Source organism: Mirounga angustirostris, unplaced genomic scaffold (assembly GCF_029215605.1).
Source record: "Mirounga angustirostris isolate CCGP_5_RB_7025 unplaced genomic scaffold, mMirAng1.0.hap1 SCAF_15, whole genome shotgun sequence".
Lineage (NCBI taxonomy): Eukaryota > Metazoa > Chordata > Mammalia > Carnivora > Phocidae > Mirounga > Mirounga angustirostris.
The window spans coordinates 56,298,939-56,321,375 of record NW_026991723.1 but is presented as its reverse complement, the minus strand read 5'-3'; the positions used below and the strand labels follow the sequence as shown (position 1 = coordinate 56,321,375).

At 42.0% G+C, this 22,437-nt stretch overlaps 1 protein-coding gene across 9 annotated transcripts in view; it reads left to right on the top strand.

Annotated features, from left to right (window-relative positions):
- The window catches only part of APTX (aprataxin), a 76,822-nt gene that overhangs the window by 3,654 nt on the left and 50,731 nt on the right, over positions 1-22,437 (top strand). For 7 of the 9 annotated variants that reach the window (XM_064579383.1, XM_064579379.1, XM_064579384.1 and 4 more), the window contains 4 exons: positions 8,967-9,043; positions 12,689-13,169; positions 20,775-20,911; positions 22,247-22,293. In XM_064579383.1, the coding sequence (XP_064435453.1) occupies positions 20,779-20,911; positions 22,247-22,293 (180 nt within the window). In that variant the 5' untranslated portion in view covers positions 8,967-9,043; positions 12,689-13,169; positions 20,775-20,778. Of the gene's footprint in view, positions 1-8,966; positions 9,044-12,688; positions 13,170-20,774; positions 20,912-22,246; positions 22,294-22,437 lie in introns of those variants that run through there. The other 2 variants (XM_064579381.1, XM_064579382.1) reach the window with 2 other exon arrangements.

Genomic DNA, 22,437 nt, shown 5'->3' with positions numbered 1-22,437 from the left:
TGCTGGGTTAACTTAACTGCAGGTTTAAAATTGTAGTAAGTAACTACCCTTTTCCTTTTTTGGCTTTTGTGTTTCTTTTCTTCTCCATTCTTTCCCTCTCTCCCCTCTTCTTCATTTGTTATGCTTAGGAAGCTTTCACCAATCCAACATTATGAACGTATTCTCCCAGGTTTTCTTCTAGTACTTTCATGGTTCCATTTTTTACATTTAAATCTTTTTTCCACCTAGAATTGATTTTGGTTGAAGTGCTGAGGATTATTTGTAAGAAACTGAGTTTTATTTTTCTTCAAATGGTGAGCTAGTTTTTCTGATTTAATACTCTATTTTTCCTGCCTAATGTGAAATGCCATTTTTCTCACATAGTAAATTTACATTAAAATGCATTTTTAAATTTTTTTAAAAGATATTTATTTATTTATTTGACAGAGAGAGACACAGCGAGAGAGGGAACACAAGCAGAGGGAGTGGGAGAGGGAGAAGCAGGCTTCCCTCTGAGCAGGGAGCCTGATGCGGGGCTTGATCCCAGAACCGCAGGACCATGACCCGAGCTGAAGGTAGACGCCTAATGACTGAGCCACCCAGGCGCCCTGCATTTTTTTATTTTTTAAAGATTTTATTTATTTATTTGAGAGAGTGAGAGTGCAAGCATGAGCAGGGGAGGGGCAGAGGGAGAGAGAGAAGCAGACTCCTAGTTGAGCAGGGAGCCTGATGTGGGGCTGGATCCCAGGATCCTTGGACTATGACCTGAGCTGAAGGCAGATACTTAACTGACTGAGCCACCCAGGCGCTCCTTATAATGCCGTTTTAATGTCTGGGAGGCCTAGTTCCCCTCACTGCTCCTCCTTTTTATAGTTTTTCCTGGCACTTTCTAGTATGTTTATCCTTCCAAGATGAATTTAAGAATATTTCTAGCCAATTCCCCCAAATCCCAATGTGACTTTGATTGTGATTACAATTACAGTGCTTTTATACATTAGTCAGTTTGGTGAGACTTAACATGTTTATAAGGTTGTATCTTCCTACCTGTGAACAAGGTATATTATGCATATAGCTGCATATTCCCTTTATTGTGTTTTATAGTTGCTGTTTTTTAAAAGGTAGGTCCTGGGGCCCCTGGGTGGCTCAGTCGTTGGGCATCTGCCTTTGGCTCAGGTCATAGTCCTGGGGTCCTGGGATCGAGCCACGCATCAGGCTCCCTGCTTGGCGGAAGGCCTGCTTCTCCCTCTCCCACTCCCCCTGCTTGTGTTCCTGCTCTCGCTGTCTCTGTCAATAAATAAATAAAATCTTAAAAATAAATAAATAAATAAATAAATAAATAAAAGGTAGGTCCTGATCATTTCTTCTTGAAGTTGTTACTAAACACTGTCTTTTTGGTTGTTATCATGAATGGTCTCTTGTCCTACCATTTATTTTATTTCAGTGGTATGCTTCATAACTTTCCCCAACCATGTGACCAGATTACAGGTGTCCAAGGAGGTAGCTGGAAATGGCTAGAGGCATGGCAGAAGCCAAGTCATTAGGGCTTGAGCACTCTGCTAGTAGTGTGATTTTTATCTTGAAAAAACACTGGAGGATTCTAGGGAGGATGGTAATATAACCACTACGAGCTGACTTTTTTCTTTCTGAGTGCCTGTCAGGCACTGTGCTGAACTTTCTACAAATGTTGTCATGTATTAATCCTCACAGCAACGCTTTTTTACAGATGGGATTTGATAATATTTACATTTTACAACAGTCATTTGGTGCTGATGTGAAAGATGGATTCTTGGGACGCTTTTATTGTGAGAGATAAGATCACAAGTGGTGAGGCCTAAATAATAGAAATGGAGAGGGAGAGAAATAGAAATAGAAACATAGAGGTGGAATCTGCAGCTCATGGTGACCAGCTGCAGAGGTGAGGGAGAAGGAATCAAAGCTGACTTCCAGTGTTCTGGCCTGAGCAACACGATGATTGGGGAGGCCCTTCCTGAGATAGGAGGCCCAGAAAGAGGAGGACGAGAAGGCTGTGGTGAGGCAGAATTGGGGAGGGCGAAGATGAGTCCAGTTTTCGATGTGTAGAATTACTGCTATACTCTTTTCTTTAGATTAAAAAGAGAAAATTTTTGTTGGAAAGCACAAAATGGAAAGTAAATTGCAGCTAAAATGCTGTTTCTTATGCTTGTATAAATTATATTTCTTGAAACCTTTAGTTTTTAATTGACTGTGGGACCTAGTGGGGCTGGAAATATTTTTATTTTATTTTATTTTATTATGTTATGTTAGTCACCGTAGAATACATCATTAGTTTTTGATGTGGTGATCCACGATCCATTGTTTTCATATAACACCCAGTGCTCTGTTCAGTACGTGCCCTCCTTAATACCCATCACCGGCCTAACCCATCCCTCCATCCCCCTCCCCTCTAAAACCCTGTTTGTTTCTCACAGTCCATAGTCTCATGGTTCATCTCTCCCTCCGATTTCCCCCCCCTTCATTTTTCCCTTCCTTCTAATGTCCTCCATGCTATTCCTTATGTTCTACAAATAAGTGAAACCATATGATAATTGACTTTCTCTGCTTGACTTATTTCGCTTAGCATAATCTCCTCCAGTCCCATCCATGTTGATGTAAAAGTTGGGTATTCATCCTTACTGATGGCTGAGTAATAGTCCATTGGACCACATCTTCTTTATCCATTCATCTGTTGAAGGGCATCTCGGCTCTTTCCACAGTTTGGCTATTGTGGACATTGCTGCAATGAACATTGGGGTGCATATGGCCCTTCTTTTCACTACATCTGTGTCTTTGGGGTAAATACCCAGGAGTGCAATTGCTGGGTTATAGGGTAGCTCTATTTTTAATTTTTTTGAGGAACCTCCACACTGTTTTCCAAAGTGGCTATACCAACTTGCATTCCCACCAACAGTGTAAGAGGGTTCTCCTTTCTCCACAACCTCTCCAACATTTGTTGTTTCTTTCCCTGTCCATTTTTGCCATTCTAACTGGTGTAAGGTGGTATCTCAATGTGGTTTTGATTTGAATTTCCCTGGTGGCTAATGATGATGAACATTTTTTCATGTGTCTGTTAGCCATTTGTATGTCTTCAGAGAAGTGTCTTTTCATGTCTTCTGCCCATTTTTTGACTTGATTATTTGTTTTTTGGGTGTTGAGTTTGAGAAGTTCTTTATAGATCCTGGATACCAGCCCTTTATCTGTAGTGTCATTTGCAAATATCTTCTCCCATTCTGTGGGTTGCCTCTTTGTTGACTGTTTCCTTTGCTGTGCAGAAGCTTTTTATCTTGATGAAGTCCCAAAAGTTCATTTTTTTAAAAAAGATTTTATTTATTTATTTGACAGAGAGACAGTGAGAGAGGGAACACAAGCAGGGGGAGTGGGAGTCGGAGAAGCAAGCCTCCGCCGAGCGGGGAGCCCGATGCGGGGCTCGATCCCAGGACCCTGGGATCATGACCCGAGCCGAAGGCAGACGCTTAACGACTGAGCCACCCAGGCGCCCCCCAAAAGTTCATTTTTGCTTTTGTTTCACTAGCTTTTGGAGATGTGTCTTGAAAGAAGTTGCTGTGGCTGATGTCAAAGAGGTTACTTCCTATGTTCTCCTCTAGGATTTTGATGGATTCCTGTCTCACATTGAGGTCTTTCATCCATTTTGAGTTTATCTTTGTGTATGGTGTTAGAGAGTGGTCATGTTTCATTCTTCTGCATGTGGCTGTCCAATTTTCCCAGCACCATTTATTGAAGAGACTCTTTTTTCCATTGCATATTTTGGAAATACTTTTTTTGAGTATCACCAATTTGTTCTTGTTCTTTTCTTTATAACTATACATGGTTTATCTTCTTTATGAGCTATTCTCCCTTGCAACCCCTCACCCTTCCAGTTGTTATTATTTATTTATTTATTTTTAAAGATTGTATTTACTTATTTGAGAGACAGAGGGAAAGGGAGAAGCAGACTCCCTGCTGAGCAGAGAGCCCAATGAGGGGCTTGATCCCAGGTCCTTGAGTATCATGACCTGAACTGAAGGCAGATGCTTAACTGACAGAGCCACCCAGGCACCCTATTTTTTATTTATTTATTTTTTTAAATTTATTCATTTGAGAGAGAGAAAGTGAGTGAGAGCATGAGCAGGGGGGAGGGTCAGGGGAGAGGGAGAAGCAGAGGGAGTAGGCTGAGCAAGTACATCAGCCGAAGTCAGATGCTTAAGCGACTGAGCCACCCAGGCACCCCCAGTTTTTATTTTTTTAAATACCCTTTTTATTTTAGAATGGTTTAAGATTAGAAAAGTTGCAAGGATAGTACAGCGAATTCCTTTATAGCTGGCATCCAGTTTTCCCTATTTTCAACGTGTTCAAATGATAACAGTAGTTACAACTAATGAACCAATACTGATACATTATTAGTAACTAAGGCCCATTTGAATTTCCTTAGTTTGTACTTAATGTCCCTTTTCTGTTCAGAACTCCATCCAGGATACCATAGTACTTTTAGTCCTCATGTCTCCTTGGACTCCCCTTAACTGTTATAGTTTCTCAGATTTTTAAAATTTATTTTTCTTATTTTCTTTAAAGATTTTATTTATTTTTTGACAGAGAGAGAGAGGGAACACAAGCAGGGGGAGTGTAAGAGGGAGAAGCAGGCTTCCCGCAGAGCAGGGAGCCCGATGTGGGGCTGGGCTCGATCCCAGGACCCTGGGGTCATGACCTGAGCCGAAGGCAGATGCTTAATGACTGAGCCACTCAGGCGCCCCTCTTATTTTTGATAACTTTAACAGTTTTAAGGAGCACTGGCCAGGTATTTTGTAGACTCCGTTTTTCAATTTGGGTTTGTCTAATGTTTTTCTCATGGTGAGACTGGGTTTATAGTGTCAAAATCCAAACTGCACACTGAATAAAACAAAACAGAAAGATGAGTTTGTTGCAAGGCTTTCTGCCTGCAAGCTGGGGAGCTCAGGGCAACTGGAGTAATGAGTTTCAAGTTGCCACAGTCCAAGGGATTTTTCATGGGGTAAATGTGGAACTTGCGTGGTTTTTTCAGATGATTGGTTGCCTAGTGGTCTTCTTTCTTGTTTGGATTAGGGTAAGCTGAGTAGGGAATGAGTAAGTCCAAAGATGGCATGAACAGACTTAGCATTTGGGGATTGGCTGATGTACTTGCTGATTTCTGAGAAGAACTATAAATTCCTGTAAGATTAAGTTAAGTTTCCCTTATATGCCTGCATTGACCATCTCCATTTTGTCCCTGGCATAAGTGACTCCATTTTAGTTTGGTCCTACAATGGGTTTGGGGGAGTAAGACCACAGGGTTAAAGTACTTAGTTTCATTATATCATATCCAAGGTACATACTATGAACCTGACTTATCACTATCGATGTTTACCTGATCACACTTGGTGAGGTAGCATTTGTTAGGTTTTTCATTATAAAGTTACTCCTCACCTCAGTCACCTCCTATTTTCCATAATGTATCCTTGAGAAGGAAGTTATTCATCTTGATGTCATTGGCACAGAGTAGACATTCAGAAACTGTTTGTTGAACTGAACTGGGTCTCTATTATTTTTTGAGTCTCACAAAAGTCCTGCCAGATAATTTTCTCTATTTTATCAATAGGAAAATAAAAATTGGAGGGGCGCCTAGGTGGCTCAGTCGTTAAGCGTCTGCCTTAGACTCAGGTCATGATCCCAGGGTCCCGGGATTGAGCCCCGCATTGGGCTCCCTGCTCCGTGGGAAGCTTGCTTCTCCCTCTCCCACTCCCCCTGCTTGTGTTCCCTCTCTCGCTATGTCTCTCTCTGTCAAATAAATAAAATCTTAAAAAAAAAAAAAGGAAAATAAAAATTTGAGAATTTGAGTAACTTGCCCAAAGTCCACCACCAAAGTGGTCAAGTTTGGAATTTGAACTCAGTCTTTCTGAATGCAAAGCCTGTTGTCTTTCCCTACACCACTCTGGCTTCACAGAGGGTTGTGTTTACTTTGGCCATTTTCCCTAAGTATTTGTAATGCAAAAAGTATCCACAGATAATGGGGTTAGTTCTTGGGTTATATCAAAATTTAATTCTTCATTAATTCACCTTTTCAATTTAAAGTCATACTTCAGGACTCTCAGCCTCAAATTTGGCAGACCTCTGTGCCATGTATTGCTTGACCTAATTCCAATGGAATATCTTCTTTTTAATTCCCTACAGAGTTGTGGAGGGTGGGCTGCAGCAGGGCCTTACTGGGAAAATAGGGACCAGTTAGGATGCTATTATAGTAGTATAAGGCTGGCTACATAATTTGTGAGGCTCAGTGCAAAATAAAAACATAGGACCCCTTATTAAAAAAATTATTAATAATTTAAAGACAGTGCTAGCAGAGCATTAAACCAAGCATGTGGCCTTTCTAAGTGTGAGACCCTGTGTGACCGCACGGGTCACACAGCCATGAACCTGGCTGGGCAGTAGTAGAATCAGTGGGTAAGGAGAACCAGTATTAAAGCAGTGGACGTGAGAATGGAGAAGAGAGGCTGGTAACACCAGACCTTATAGAGGTAAACTTATAGGAATAGATTGATGATCAGATATGATAGGTGAGGGGGGCAGATAAAATATGGAATGTACAGTTTCTGATTAGTGCTGCCATTTACTGATACAGGAAATCAGGGGACCTGGTTAGCTCTGAGGGGAAAATGGTGAGTTCAGTTTTAAACATATTAACCCTCACATGTAGTCAGGAAGCACTTGGATAGACAAGTATCCATAGAAAAAGAAATGGAGGATACACTCCAATCTGGTAGTACTGCTTACTTATCTCTGAGGTTAGGGACTTTAACTTTTTAAAGAAAGTATTCATGTATTTTTTACATAATTGAGAAATAATACTTTTTATTAATGAAAAGCAAATTACAAAGTATTATTGTGTTTGTAAGAGAAAATCAATCTGGAAAGTTTGTAGTAAAAAGAAAGGCTAAGGTAGAAATAGATTTGTAGTCACATATTTTCTGTTGCTAAAACCACAGTGGCACGATTCAAAACAGGTTCTTAGTTTACTGTCTTTTTTTTTTTTTTTTTAAGATTTTTATTTATTTATTTGAGAGAGAGTGAAAGAGAGATCACAGCGGGAGAGGGAGAAGCAGACTCGCCGCTGAGCAGAGAGCCCAATGCGGGAATCGATCCCAGGACCTTGAGATCATGACCCGAGCTGAAGACAGATGCTTAACTGACTGAGCCACCCAGGCGCGCCCTAGTTTACTGTCTTTTAATTTTTTGTTGTGCACCTACAATCTATTGGTTTCTCTACAGAGTGTATAATTTTGAAAACTTACATTAAAAAATTAAAAATATAAAAGCTTACATTAGATTTTATTTTTATATCCTATCTCTGTTTTTTGGTAACTGGCATGTGATCATTTATGTATTTTACTGTGTATTTTAGAACTCTCCTTTCTTTCTACTACCTTTGTACTTTTTCTTGGGGGAGGTGACATGGCTGTAGGGACAGCCTGAAGTTGGAAGTCAGGTTTAAGTTCTGGCTCTGCATCTGGCTCTGCTATGTGATCTCAGGAAAATTACTAAACTTCTCTGAGCATAGTTTCCTTACTGGTAAAATGGAGATGAAATTAACTTTGCTGGAGATATGATAAATAAGACCATAAAAGAGAGTTCTTCGTAAACTAAATTTTGTAAATCAATATCGTTTGGCTTTGCACCCAGGGCCCTTCTTAGTGAGCCTCCTACCTCCTTCCCAGATTCATCTCTAATAGTCTACCATCTCAAAGTTGTTTTCTCATCATCCCCTGAACATGCCTTATACTTTTCTGCTCTCTTAATTTTGCTTTAATTCCTTTATTTATTAAAGATTTTATTTATTTGTCAGAGAGAGAGAGAGCACAAGCAGGGGGAACGGCAGGCGGAGGGAGAGGGAGAAGCAGGCTCCCTGCTTATAATCAACAAATATTTATTGAGCACTTTACCTCCCTCAAGGCTTTGTTTAAATGTCACCTTCTCAACGAGACCCACAGTGTCTACTCTATTCAAAATTGCAATCTACTGTTCCTTCTCAGCACTTCCCAATCCCCCCTTTACCTGCTCTACTTTTTCTTGTGTCCACTGCACTCTTGACATAACCTGTTATTTACCTATTGTCTCTTCTCTCTGTACCCCATCCCAATTGAACTAAAATTTCACTTGGGCAGGAATCTTTGTTTTGTTTTATGGTATATCCCAGGCATCTAGAACATTGCCTGGCACAGAGTAGTTATTCAATAAATATTTACTGAGTGAATAAATGAATATGCACTGTGCCAGACTTTAAGCCAGGAGCTGAATATCTAACATTGTGAAGAAGCAGAGGTGTTCCTGCCCTCGTGGAGCATCCAGCTTAGTGCTGCGGTGGCTTTTCTGCGGGCCTGGGCTGCCCTCCTCCAGGAAATGTCAGCGTGACTAGCTGCTGAGTTCAGAGTAGCCTTTTGTCTTAGCAGTGAGCAATTTCCTGAGAATTTTACTTCTAAGGCTTTTAAAAAATTCTAATAGGAAGAGGGGCAAAAAGAGTAATGCATTCTCTTTAGTCCCTCTAAATTAAAAGTCAATAATTTTCCCCAATGCAAAGACAGAATAGTATCCCCTTTAAAGTGCCAGGCCTTGTAGATAACTGAAAGAGGTCATGGAGTCTATCTGGTTTACCTTTTCTATTTCTCTCTTTTTCTAACGTGAAGAAAGACAGTTGTAATTTTTCGCACTGCTGAAGAATGAAAGGATGTAAACATGTTTATTGCTGTCTTTTTGTAAATTGTGGAATGCTTCATCCATGTAATCCTGACATTTCTTTTTTGAGGTCCTCTGTATGCAGTGGGTCAATATGAGTTTTTATATCGATAGAGCTCTTTTTTAAGAAAAGAAAAGGAGCTCAAACTGAGTGTATTTAAAAATAATCTGCTGATTGAGCACACTTAAAACAATGTGTCAGCAACTATTCTTTTTCTCACCCTGTTCTCACACAGGCAGCCAGGGAAAGTCCAAGGCTGGGGGTCTACCTGCAACATGGAATGAAGAATTAAGGAGCAATACTGCTGCACAGGTATGCAACTGAACTAAATGATTCTTAATATCCCCTCCAAACTGAGACTTTTTTTTTTTTTTTTAAGATTTTATTTATTTATTTGACAGAGACAGAGACAGCGAGAGCAGGAACACAAGCAGGGGGAGTGGGAGAGGGAGAAGCAGGCCTTCCGCCGAGCAGGGAGCCTGATGTGGGACTCGATCCCAGGACCCTGGGATCATGACCTGAGCCGAAGGCAGTCGCTTAACCAACTGAGCCACCCAGGCGCCCCCAAACTGAGACTTTTGATCTCGATCATTTTAATTCCTAAATCTTGTTTGTCCTCCTTTATTTGAATAATCCAGTTGATAACATTTTGTGTAGATATTATCTTGTAGGTAAATATTTTAATTTATCACCTCCCTTTGCAATCAAGTATTTTCCAATTTTATTTTGATATTCCATCTGAATTTCCTTCTCTGCACATAAATTCTGATGTAGATATGAATTGTTTGTCCCCATCCTCTTTTTTTCAGAAAAAAAAAAAAAAACTTGATGAGAGGAAACTTGTGGAAGCAGCCTCAGTTGGTTGTAAACAATATCTGTGATGTTCCATGAACCCATGAAATGACATAAAAATCTCTGTGAGAATTTTTTTTTTCTTAGTATCTTGTACTTGGCAGCAACTTAATTTTGTTTAATGCTTGTCCCATTATCAATAAACCCTACAACATCCTTAACAAAACAAAGAACAAACAAAAGATTCAGCTCAAGCAAGCACGATCCTTATGCAAGGTCTTCTCTCATGCTCTTTACAGAATTATAAGCTCTCTTGTGTTCCCACATCATGCTGTGAGCCCACCTCTAACATAGCATATGTGTATATGTGTATAGTGTATTATAAACATTGACAGTGATGTCTTCTTCCAGAAGTGTTCATAGCCATTTCTAAGGATACAAGAGGAGCCCCCAAAACAAAACAAAACAAAAAACCACCCCCCTCCAAGATGCCATAAATTAAAAGTGCAGAGAATGAAGAAATAAAAACATGGGTGGAGACAAAACAGAAACAGGGACAAAGCTAAAAGTGCATGTAGGAATGACCTTCACATTTGCTACAGCTGGGCCATGAATTTATCTCTAAGCTGACATCCTCATTGGTCCTACAGTTCATGGTGTCCATTGATAAAAAAACAAACCCATTACTCTGCAAAAGTAAAACTGTTCACTGAGCTGAGATCAGATTGGACTGTTTCCCGGGGCTGCTCTTAAGAGAACAGTGTGTTATATCAGGAGCAGTGTCCTTGACAGCATCACTGGCAGGGCGGCCAGTTCACAAGGATGCCTCTTACAGCCGGATGGCAGCACACCCGACAGAGATTCAGTGGGTCCACTGAGCGGGGGGCTGTCTCAGAGATCATGGCTTCACGGTGTTTTATCTCCTGCACCAGCACAGTTAGTTATTGGCATATAGCAGGGGGCGAGAAGTATTTGCTGAGTGACTGTCAAATGGAGAAGACTCTCTCTAGAAAGGCCCCTCTCATTTCCAAGACTTAAAATCCTGCTCCCCAACTCTGCACGCCTTTTGTAGCTATCTAGCAATGCAGTTATGAAATAATTCTACTCTTGGGTTAAACTGCCATTTCAGTAATTTTTTTAGAAGATTTTATTTATTTATTTTAGAGAGAGAGAGACAGCACGAGCAGGAGGGGCAGAGGGAGAGGGAGAGAGAGAATCTCAAGCAGACTCCACGCTGAGCTAGGAGCCTGACCTGGGGCTCGATCCCAGGACCCTGAGATCATGACCTGAGCTGAAACCAAGAGTCAGACACCTAAATGACTGCACCACCCATTTCAGTATTTTAACATTAAATTTTGTATGTTTTCTCCAAATATGGGAGTGAGGCCAGAGGCATTTGTGTGTGTGTATACACGCTTGCTGGTGGTGGTAGTGGTGGTGTTGGGTTAAGAAAGTACTGTACTCATCAAACTGGGAGGTCAGTTTGCAGGTGACCTTGAGAGTGCTGCTGGCTTAAATCCAGACTTCCACATCCAGGCTTTCCTTTAAGGAGAGGTAGGGCTTGTGATGAGGCCAGGGTGCGCCTTTGCCATGGGTTTCTGTGCTGAGCATCAGGAAGACCCAGTCATAGGTTCAGTAGCACGGGCATTAAAAGAGACCCAGTGCTGACCTAGCAGCCACTGTCTTAGAGCTCTTTCCAGCCCTGTAGGGCGAATGGGTTGAGCTGAGCTCACAGGTTGGTGTTTAGTCCTTCTAGCTAGCAGAGTTGGAAGTTTGGGGGTAGGGCCTGGCATAAGGGTCTTCCTGGAGGATGTCACCACCTCTCATTCCTGATGTCACTGACATTTTAAAGGTGTTTCAGAGCAAGAACTTCGTCTCTGTGTGCAGCTTTCTATCTACAGAGTCACAGCGATGTCTTTATCACAATGATCTCTTCCTCTTCTGATGTGTCACCTTATTCTTGTTTCAACAGCAATGGCACTGCCAGACTTAGGATAGGAATCTGGGAGAGATAATGTAGTGGCTAAGAATATGGATTCTGGAAACTGACTCCCTGGGTTTGAATCCTGGCCCTGCGACCAGCAAGTTATTTATCCTTTCTGTGCCTCAGTTTCCTTATCTGTAAAAGGGGATGATAATAGTACCTAGCCCATAGGGTTATTGTGTAGATACCCGTACTCTACATCAACTCTATTGTGAAGACTAAATAGTTAATGAGTTGATGTAAAGTACAGGTATCTACACAATAACCCTATGGGCTAGGTACTATTATCCCCTTTTACAGATAAGGAAACTGAGGCACAGAAAGGATAAATAACTTGCTGGTCGCAGGGCCAGGATTCAAACCCAGGGAGTCAGTTTCCAGAATCCATATTCTTAGCCACTACATTATCTCTCCCAGATTCCTATCCTAAGTCTGGCAGTGCCATTGCTGTTGAAACAAGAATAAGGTGACACATCAGAAGAGGAAGAGATCATTGTGATAAAGACATCGCTGTGACTCTGTAGATAGAAAGCTGCACACAGAGACGAAGTTCTTGCTCTGAAACACCTTTAAAATGTCAGTGACATCAGGAATGAGAGGTGGTGACATCCTCCAGGAAGACCCTTATGCCAGGCCCTACCCCCAAACTTCCACCTACCTCCAGTAGCCGTGAATCACATTCCACCACCATGAAGGCTGTGTGGCTAAGATGCTTCCTGTGCTCCCCTACTTCCTGGTATGACCCTAATATAAACCTGCATCTTCACTGCTAAAAAGAGGAAGTCTCTTTTCTGTGTTTCCTGGAAGATTCTTCTACCCTATTTTAATAGCTCTGGTATCTCTGTCATACCGTTAACTCCACTTTTCTGTGGAAGGAAATATATTCCATCCTGAGCAAGAAATGTGACTCCTTTAAGGCTGTTTGTATTTAGTTTGAGAAAAATTATAAACTATGCCTTCACCCACAAGATAGGAATTGTTCCATCTGCCAAAATGCCTTCGAATAATTGCAATACATGACTCTTAGGGAACATCCTGGAATCGCTATAAAAATCGGTAAACCCATCTCATCCCAGCAGCCTGCTGCTTCTCTCCTCCCTAACTACCTGTCAGCCAGTTCATTTAGTAAAGACAGCATTAAAACAATCTTAATCAGGTTTTCCCACCGCATGCCCCTCCAGCCCTTTCTCCCCAGACAAAAGAGAGTCGATTGCAGTTTTGAAAGAGGGCAGGAAAACGATGCCACAGCAGGTACTTTCTACAGCGGAAAAGATGGCCTTAAAGGTAATGAGCTTTTACTAACGGAGTGTCAAGGCACTGCACAGTTGCCTAGAAACGGCCACAGAGAGGACAGCTGCCTGAAGTCTCTCCGGACTCAGACTGAGAGGTGGTGACGGGGAAGACTCGGATGGAGAGAAGCTCTGCTAGTCCTCCGCGGGATCATTGCCAGAAACCGCACTAGGACCTCGGCCCGAGAGGGACCAATAGGAGCCGACGCTTCCCGATCCGGGTATTGGGAGAGACCCTTTCAGCCAATCTTTGGACGGGCACTGGTGACATCACCGGTTGCTCCCTGGATGGCCTCGTGACGTCATCACACAGCGCCGGAAGTGGTGCGGCTCTGAAGAGTGACTTGCGCTTGTCTGTCTCCGCGGTCTCGAGGTAAGGCAGTTGTTGGCCTACCTCCTCTGCTGGCCGGGTGGAAAACCGTGGTTGTGGGTCATGGACCGGGGTCATTACTGCCCCTGAATCATGTTCCTTGAATAATGCTTTTATGGCTTTTTTCCCGTCAGGCTTTGCTCCGTCCTCGGGCTCTAGGCGTCTCATTTTGCCAAGCTCCCTTGGGCCGTTTTTCGGTCGCCGCCCCACCTCACGTTCGTGCACCTCTCCTCTCACCCCACAGCTTGGTCACAACACAAGCAGAAAAAAAGATGAGAGAGAGAGGGTATTGTCCAGCCCAGGAGGCGGCTCAGCTTGTCAGGAAGGGCATTGTTTCCTCTAGAAGCGCTTCCTGAAAGGAACTGGAGGGGCCTTCACGTCGTCCTCAACAGGCCTAACAGGAGGGCCAGAAGAAGCAAGCTTTTTATCATGTAGGCAGTGATAGTGGTTCAAAAAAGCAGGGATATAATTTCCATTTGGAATTAGTGTTTAGAGCCTTTAGGGAATCTAACATATTAGGAATTGTTAAAATACTTGAGACCAGACTGTACATGTAGGGAGACAATACAGACTTGTGCCCTTCCACCTAAGTTGCACAGTCAGTGATGGGGGATGATCTTTTTACATGTCCTTAGCTCTTGGCTTTTATCCTGTCTTCACTGTTAACCAGTGATAATAGTGTTGAATGCTTACTTTTTGCCAGACCCTGAGCTTTGCATACTTCCTCATTCAGTCCTTGTGACAACCCTGTGTTGTAGAGCAATTCTTAATGTTGTTTTACAGCTAAAGAATTAAAGGCCTAGGTTAAATGATTGGCGTCAAATCACACAGTGGGTAGGTTACCGAGCCATGATTTGAACTCAAGCAGTTGAACTTAAGAGGCCGGATGTTATCCACTGTATTACATTGATTTTTTTCAACTGTTCATTAAGCTCCCAAACACCTCACTCCTACCTACTATTTTATGGAGTGGATTGAGGTCATCAGATGTCCTTTCCCTCAAAATTTTGCCCCTGCTTTCCCTTCTTAAAAAAGTCTTAGACTTACACCCTTTTTACCTTTCTTTCACTCTGCTCTGATAAAAGCGAATCCCTGTGTCTTTGCTTCTTACCTTTTATATTTTCATCTATGAGACCTTGTTTTCATTTGTCTTCTCTGCCCCTATGTCCTAGTTTTGTATAAACATGTCAGATTTCTCAGATTCCTGGTCACCTGCCCCCTAACCTACCAAGCTAGAAAGAAGGAAGTCTTAGTGATCCATCCTTCCTTTAGATGTCATCCAGTAACTCTATTCCCCTTCTTATTCAAACTATTTTAAAGAGTATTCTAAATTCTATCTCCATTTCCTCACCTTTCACTCCTTTCTTCGGTCTCCCTTTGAGACCTATCATTCCCCTGAAATTTTAACCTTAAAGTTACAGTAATTATCAAACCAGATAGACATTTTTTAGTCACCTTTGCTGCTTTTGAAACTCTCACTCCTCTACTGCTTTGCTTTCCAGAATAATACATTCAGCTGATTTATTTAACAAACATTTATTATGATACAGAGACTAGGAAGACAAAGTGCCTCCTTGTAAGGAGCTTACATTCTAGCTGTTTCTCCATGTGTCTCTCTCACCAGCCATTTCTCCTGTGGGTAGTCTTTTTTCTTCCTCCCCTAAAATGTTGGGTATTTGCAAGGCTTGTGACTTTGGCTCACTGTTCTTTTTGTTCTGGATACACTGCCTGAGAGCACATCAACTAGCTTGGTTTTAACTCCCTTCTACATGCTCCCAAATCAAAGTTGTCAGACCCTTTTTTCTGACTTTCACCCTCACCTCTGACCACCCTACTAGACAGCTCTGCCTGCAAGTCCCACAGTTCAAATTCACAAGCCTGAAACTGAACTCTGTCTTCCCCTGAACTTGCTCTCATCACATAGATCACTAAGTCCTGATGATTTTACCCCCTAAATATTTCTCAAATCTGTGTTGTTCTTCATCCCTACCTTTGAACTACTTTAGGCACTGTCATCTTTCATCTGAAATGTGATGGCCTTCTGAACGATTTCCCTGCCTCCAGTCCTGTTCCCCATGTATCTTCTCACATGAGGTGATAGAAGTAACACGTACCCTCCTCCCCCAAATGATCTTTGACACAAATCTGTGTTAAAGTCCTGCTTAATAATCTTTAAGTATCTGTCTGTTCATTCATCTGATCTTTTTTCTCATTCACTTAGCAAATTTTTATTGTTTATTAAATTGTAAAATGCAGTGGAACTTCTAAAGTTTGAGCTTCTCAGCCAGTCACCCAGGGCTCTGCTTATTCTGGACGTGCCTGTGTCTCTAGCCTCTTTTCTGCCTCATATTTTAAGTTGTAGCAACACTGAACTGCTTCGTCATGTGCAGTCTATTATTTCTTTGTGCATTGCCCTTGCTATTCCCTTTGACTTGAATTTTCTCCCTGTTTCCTTTATCCACTTCCTTCTCCTCACCTAATTAGGATGACCCTTCACCTAGTTAATCTGGCTTATATATAGGACTCATTTTAGGTCTGACTCCTATAGGAAATCTTCCTTGACATCTCCTTTCTCCATGTCTGGGTTGGGTACTCCAGCCTTGTGCTCCCATGATACTCTGCACAGACCAATCACTATACTTACTACATTTATTATAAATGTTTTTGTGTTTCTCTCCCCCACAAGACTGAGCCTTTTGAAGGCAGGCATGATATATTATACCTCCATTATATGAGTGATATGTATTATTTCTTTATTCTCAGTACTAGAATAGCACAAGGCACACTGTAGACATGCAGTAATTTTTAAAAAAAGATTTATTTCTTTATTTTAGAGCACACGAGTGGGAGGGTTAGAGAGAGAGAGAGAGAATCTCAAGCAGATTGCATGCTGAGCATGGAGCTCGACGTGGGGCTTGATCTCATGACCCTGAGATCACAGCCTGAGCCAAAACCACGAGTCGAATGCTTAACTGACTGCACCACCCAGGCGCCCCGGCACATAGTAATTTTAATTGAATGATCAAATGAGTGAAGACAAAAGGTATATGGTGTAGTGATTAAGAACCCGTTCTTTAGGGCGCCTGGGTGGCTCAGTTGGTTAAGCGACTGCCTTCGGCTCGGGTCACGATCCTGGAGTCCCAGGATCGAGTCCCGCATTGGGCTCCCTGCTCGGCAGGGAGTCTGCTTCTCCCTCTGACCCTCCTCCCTCTCATGCTCTTTCTCATTCTCTCTCTCTCAAATAAATAAATAAAATCTTTAAAACAAAAACAAAAACCCATTCTTTAGAATTGATTCAAATCCTATCTCTGGCACACATTGGTTATGCCAAACTAAAAATAGGTTACCTGTTTTTTCTTAAGCCTTAAATTTTCTTTTCCTTAGAATGAGAGTTGCTGGGAAAATTAAATGAGATAATAAAAGTAAGACATTTAACAAGTGCCTAGCAGATAGTATGCACTAGATAAAGGTATGCCGAACACCAGAGGATATTGAGAAGTATAAGGCCAGGCCTAGCCTAGGGCCATAATCTTCTAGAGACCTGAGTTTTCTGTATGGATGGGTAGTGATGCAGGCTGTATATAAGGAGATTATAGTCTCATTTGGAGAGTAGAATTACATCCACATTTAATTTTCAGAGAACTGTGAAGATAAATTGACCACACCCTATGGCAAGATGTAGAGAAGACAAGATAGTTCAGTGAAGGCCTCCCTGGAGGAGGTGGGACTTGGGAATTGAGAAGGATTTGGGATTCTAGGAAGGAGGAAACGGTATAATCCAATGCCAGGAGATCATATTAAGAATGACTTACTTGGGAGATGTGACTCAGTACATCATACCTGAGGGATGTATTTGTGTGTAAGAATAAACGTATGTGAGTCTGGGGGAAGGGAAGGGTGGGCTAGTTCTATGAAAGGAAGTAGGAGGTGACATAAGTAACCTTTGTGGGGATAGAGTATGAGGGTCTTAACCTCAAGCCTGAGGAATTTGGTACTTACCAGGTTGGGCAAATTTCTGGGGCTGAGTTGGATATCATGGTAGCCATCAGCCACATGTAGCTATTTAAATGTATGTTTAAAAAAATCTAAGAACTTTAGTTCCTTGGTTGCACTAGCTACATTTTGGATGCTTGATTGTCACATGGTGGCTACATTATTAGACAATGCAGATTAACGATACTTCCATCATTGCAAAAAATTCTACTGGACAGCACTGTTCCACATTATCAGATTGCTGGGCTTGTGTGGCCTATCAGATCACTTTGGTTCCTTAAGATATAACCAGAATTTTTTCCTGGAATGAAAAGTAGGGAGTTAGAAAATAGAGAATTAGGATTTATCTGCCTAGATGTGACGATGGGATTGCCCAAAGAGAGGAGCAAAGGACCACTTAAGAGGAACTGGAGCAGGGGAAAGAGAAGAAAGGGATGAGAATCTGGATAGGATTATCATCTGGTGATTTACTTGCAATATATATTGCGTTCCTGTATGCCAAGTATTAAGTGTTGGAGATATATTGGTAAGCAAAAAATGGGCTTGACTTCTGTCCTAGAACTTGCAGTTTATGGAGTTTTATTGGATGGACCAATTTAAAGATTCAGGAGCACCTATCCTTATGTACTCCCCATATTCTAAAATGCTTCATTCCTAGAAATTGGAACTGGAGGCTAAAATGGGCCAAAATGTTGCTTAACGTTAGTTGCGTGAGCATTGTGCAGTCACTGCTTTAGCTTCTCAAGAAGTAGTAAATAGGAACATCATAACTTGAGAATTTTGGTGGGAATGAGTGTGTGTATAGGGCAGGAGGGGTAGTTCCTATTATCCTGCAACAGCCAGCCATGCTCTCAGCGGCCCATCAGATTCCTTCCTGTCCCTGCTCTCAAATTGTGCTCTCTCCAGATTTCTTTTATTACTGTGAGTAGTCAGTCACCATGACTTATTTCCCAAGGCCTGATGAAGACATACTTCACTTCTCAGTCCATTACCTGCTCATTCATCAGTTTCCAGCAAGTGCAAACAGATGCCCCTCTGAACACATAGCATTTAAAAGTGGGACTTGCCTGTAGCATCATCATCATTTGAGGCTTCAGTTTCAGGATTTTAGGTATGCAGCTGACTCTTCATGCTCTTGCATCCATTCCTTCACAAAGACCTGCCTGAACTTTTGGACCTCACTCTGGTCATTATGTTGACAGCCTCGTGACTAATCTCTGACTCTAGACTTCTCCGCTCCAGCCTGCCTACACACAGCTGTTGTTTCACTTTGCTCTGCAGCTCAATAACTTGGCAGTTGTCTCTTGTTGATTGTGAAGTCTAAACTTTTCAGCCTAGTGTTCAGTACCTCTGCAATTTTTTGGTGATTCTCTGGGGCAGCTCCTCTGGGTCAGCTAATAAGGTCTGCTTTCTACCCCTTAACTGTGGCTTATTGCTGAAATCTGTGTTGTCACTTGTACCTTTTTTTTTTTTAAGTTTTATTTATTTAAGAATCTCCACACCCAGTGTGGGGCTTGAACTCAGTGACCCAGAGATCAAGAGTTGCGCACTCTTTGGACTGAGCCAGGTGTCCCTGTCACCTGTGCTTTTAAAAATGGAATGTCCCGGGGCACCTGGGTGGCTCAGTTGGTTTGAGCCTCGAATCATGCTCCCTGCTCAGCGGGGAGCCTGCTTCTCCCTCTCCCTCTGCCTGCCTCTCTGCCTATCTCTCTGTCAAATAAATAAATAAAATCTTTAAAAAAAAAAAAAAGGAATGTCCCCTCCCACTTATTTTCTTATCAGTCTTCTCGGCCTTTTCAGTTGGGTGGTTTCCAAAGCCTTTCCTGACTGATCAAATTTCTTTGACTTTGCACCTCTTCAGCACTCATTTGCTCACTCCTTTGCATTATCCTTTCTTTGCAGTTGGTAATAAAACTTTGATTTTTAAAAATCTTGTTCCTTTTTGTTCCCTTTGGACACAGAGCTTGTGCAGAGGGCTTAGTAAGTGCTGCCTTGCCTGCAGGGCACATTTCTCAGAGGGTATTAGAGGCTTGAATGGTCAGTTTCTGGAGGCATCCCAAAGATCCTAGTCCTGTCTCTGTGCATAATTTCCTGCTCTCCCTCTCTGGGTGATCTCATGCTCTCTCTTTGCCTCACCTTCTCTGACATGTTGATGGCTCTCAAATATATACATTCTGCCCATTCCTCTCCCTGAGCTTTCTACCCATATATCCTACCTTGACCTGTGGATCTTAATCTAATTGTGTTTCAATCAGAAATCATCCCTTCTTCATCTGCCATTTAACTTCAAATTATGTCTCCTTGTTTATTTCTCAGTGTGGTTAATGGCTATTTCCAAATTAGAAGTCTTGATTGATGTCTCCCTTTACTCCTTTGTCATTCCCCAAATACAGTCAGTAATTAAGTCTACCTTCACAATTTTTCTGGATCTTCTTCCTCTCCATTCCCTTTGCCCTGCCTTTGTTCAGGCCTCATCTCTCTCCCAAATTTCTTTCTTTTTTTTTTTTTCCTCCCAAATTTCTTGTCTCCCTTCTACTGATACCCTATGTGGCCATGAAGGTTGTTTGTTCGTTTGTTCGTTCGTTCCTTCCTTCCTTCCTCCCTCCCTCCCTCCCTTCCTTCCTTTTTTAGGATTTATTTATTAATTTTAGAGAGAGAAAGTGTGTGTGCGCATGCAGAGGGAGCGGTGATTGGGATGGGTGGGTGGGGAGGGGCAGAGAGAGAGAATCTTAAGCAGACGTCCCACTGAGGCCAGAGCCCAATGCAGGGCTCCATCTTACAGCCCTGAGATCATGACCTGAGCTGAAATCAAGAGTTGATGCTTAATCGATTGAGCCACCCAGGTGCCCCTAAAGGTTGTTTTCAAAAGAAAACCAGTTCCTTCACTGTTGTGCAGTTTGTGTATTGCACAGAGGGGCCACATTCACACTTTAGACATTGTAGGTTTGCATATTTATTATGACAGTCTTCTGTTAGATGGCAAAAAAATGTATTGTTCTAATATTGATATGTTAATGATGATTAAGGAGGGAAACCTAATATACATAGAGATGCCTGTGGACTGAAGAACATCCTCTATTCTTATGTCCTTAATTCTCTGCCATGCAAACTCCTTCTCATGCTTTAAAACTCAGCATAAATATCCCTTCCTCATTAACCTGTTTTTGATATTACTTACAAGAGTCAGTTATTCCTTTCCCTGGGCTAATGCCATATTTGGTTAATCCCTTTTTATGGTGCTTATCACATCATATTGTAATAATTGACATATGAGTCTGTCTGCCCCACCTATACTCCAGGCCCCTCGAGGATAGGGACAATGTTTAATTATTCTGTTATCCTCAGTGTGTAGGCTAATGGTCAGCACGTAGAGTATATCAATAAACATAATATTTGATTGCTTAGCCTGATTTAGGCATGGAGGTAAATATATACATTATCATATTTAATTCTTACAACAGCCTCATGAGTCCTGTCATCATCATGTTTTAGAGGTGAGAAAATTGAGACCTAGGTGAAGTCACTGGTAGATGGCATATGTGGTGGTGCTGGGGTGTGGCCCTGGAGGACTTGTGCTAATTTTTCCAGTGATTCTCTTCTGTTTTTTTCTCTCAGAGTAATGATGAGGGTGTGCTGGTTGGTGAGACAGGATAACCGGCACCAGCGAATCAAACTTCCGCATTTGGAAGCAGTCATGGTTGGGCGTGGCCCAGAGACCAAGATTGTTGACAAGAAATGTTCTCGACAGCAAGGTACTTGGTCATAGCAATGTGCAGATTACTGTGTTTTGTTCCTCAGGATAATGATAACCCAAGATGCACATTTCCTGGATGCTATTGGTAGAATCTTTTTGTCTGCCATAAACAAAACTCAGGAACTGAGCTCTTTTAGCTAACACCAGGGACCCATTTACCCCAGATTCTACCCTCTGGAAGTGGTTAATATTCAGTGTTGAGAATAGGCAGGTTCCATCCTGTTACTATAGGGTGATGGACCTGAATCTTGTACCCTGCTTTGCCCAGGGAGATTCCTCATTGAGCAGTGAGACAGTTAATTCTGGGACCTCCAGCCTGAAACCATGTCTGAGAAGTGATGGGATAGTTCCATCCTTTACATAATGCCTCACACAGAGGGGGTTATCTTTATAAGACTATGGCATCTAGCTCTTGAAATGCCTTTCCTGGGATTTAATGAAAAGAACGTCCTTAGGAAAAAGCCTTACCATGTACCTCATTTTTTTACATATAAACTCTGGACATGCTCACTGCTACCAGACCCCCACATATGTGTTCCCCATAGAGTTTCTCCGTGCTTGGAGTCTGCAGTACTGATTATGATTTTTTCCACATGAGTTAATCTAAATGGGGAAAAAAAACCATACTTGAGCTGGCTAGGTCTGAGATACAGAAGCAGATACTGCTTTTCACTCTGTCCCCATTTCACAACAGCAACTGTAGGGACTTGTATGTCAGCCTGTCTTCTGCCTGTTCTTTCCTGGAGAGCAGCTGTGGTGTCTGTGCACCCTGTCTCCCCCTAGAAACTTTGTTCACTTCTCTGAACACAAGTATTTAATGTTATTTCTTCCCACATATGCTCAGACTGTTCTGTTCCTGCAATCCTCTTCCTAGAATAATCACCCTGCCTACTAAGGCCAGCTGAATTTCTCTTTTCCAGAAGTGTATCTTTTGCCTTTTTCTATTGAAAGCATCTCATAGTTTTATTAAATAGTGGAAGCCTGATACAATCATGAACCAAGAGTCTGTGAGAGAATGGGGTCCCTTCCCTGACTGCAGAGTCTGTGATCCTGAGTGGGCCAAGGGCTCTGGAATAGCGAGATTTGTGGGGATTCTGTGAAGCTGCTTCGTAGGGATATTAGTAGGAGCTAAGGGAGTATGTGTGCTGGTGGACGTTTTATGGAAGGATTTGGAGCCCAGCCACCTGCATAACAGGCAATTTTGCTCATAGGCCTTTGAGGAAACCACAGTCAAGTTGCCTCCTGGAGTGAGGCTTCATTGTCCTGTAAGGAATAGGAGCACGTGCTTGGTTCTTTGTGGCATTTAGGTTTAACTTTTTAAAATCTCTTTCAGTACAGTTGAAAGCAGAGTGTAACAAAGGATATGTCAAGGTGAAGCAGGTATGTATGATTGTAATTTGGATTTCCATTTTATACTTGATGATTTTCTTATGCTGTTGATTTTAGAGTGTTTGTGCCAACCAACAGAAGCTTCTCTGTCATGTGTGGGGAGTGAGCATTAAGCATGGTGCCTGGCATGCAGTA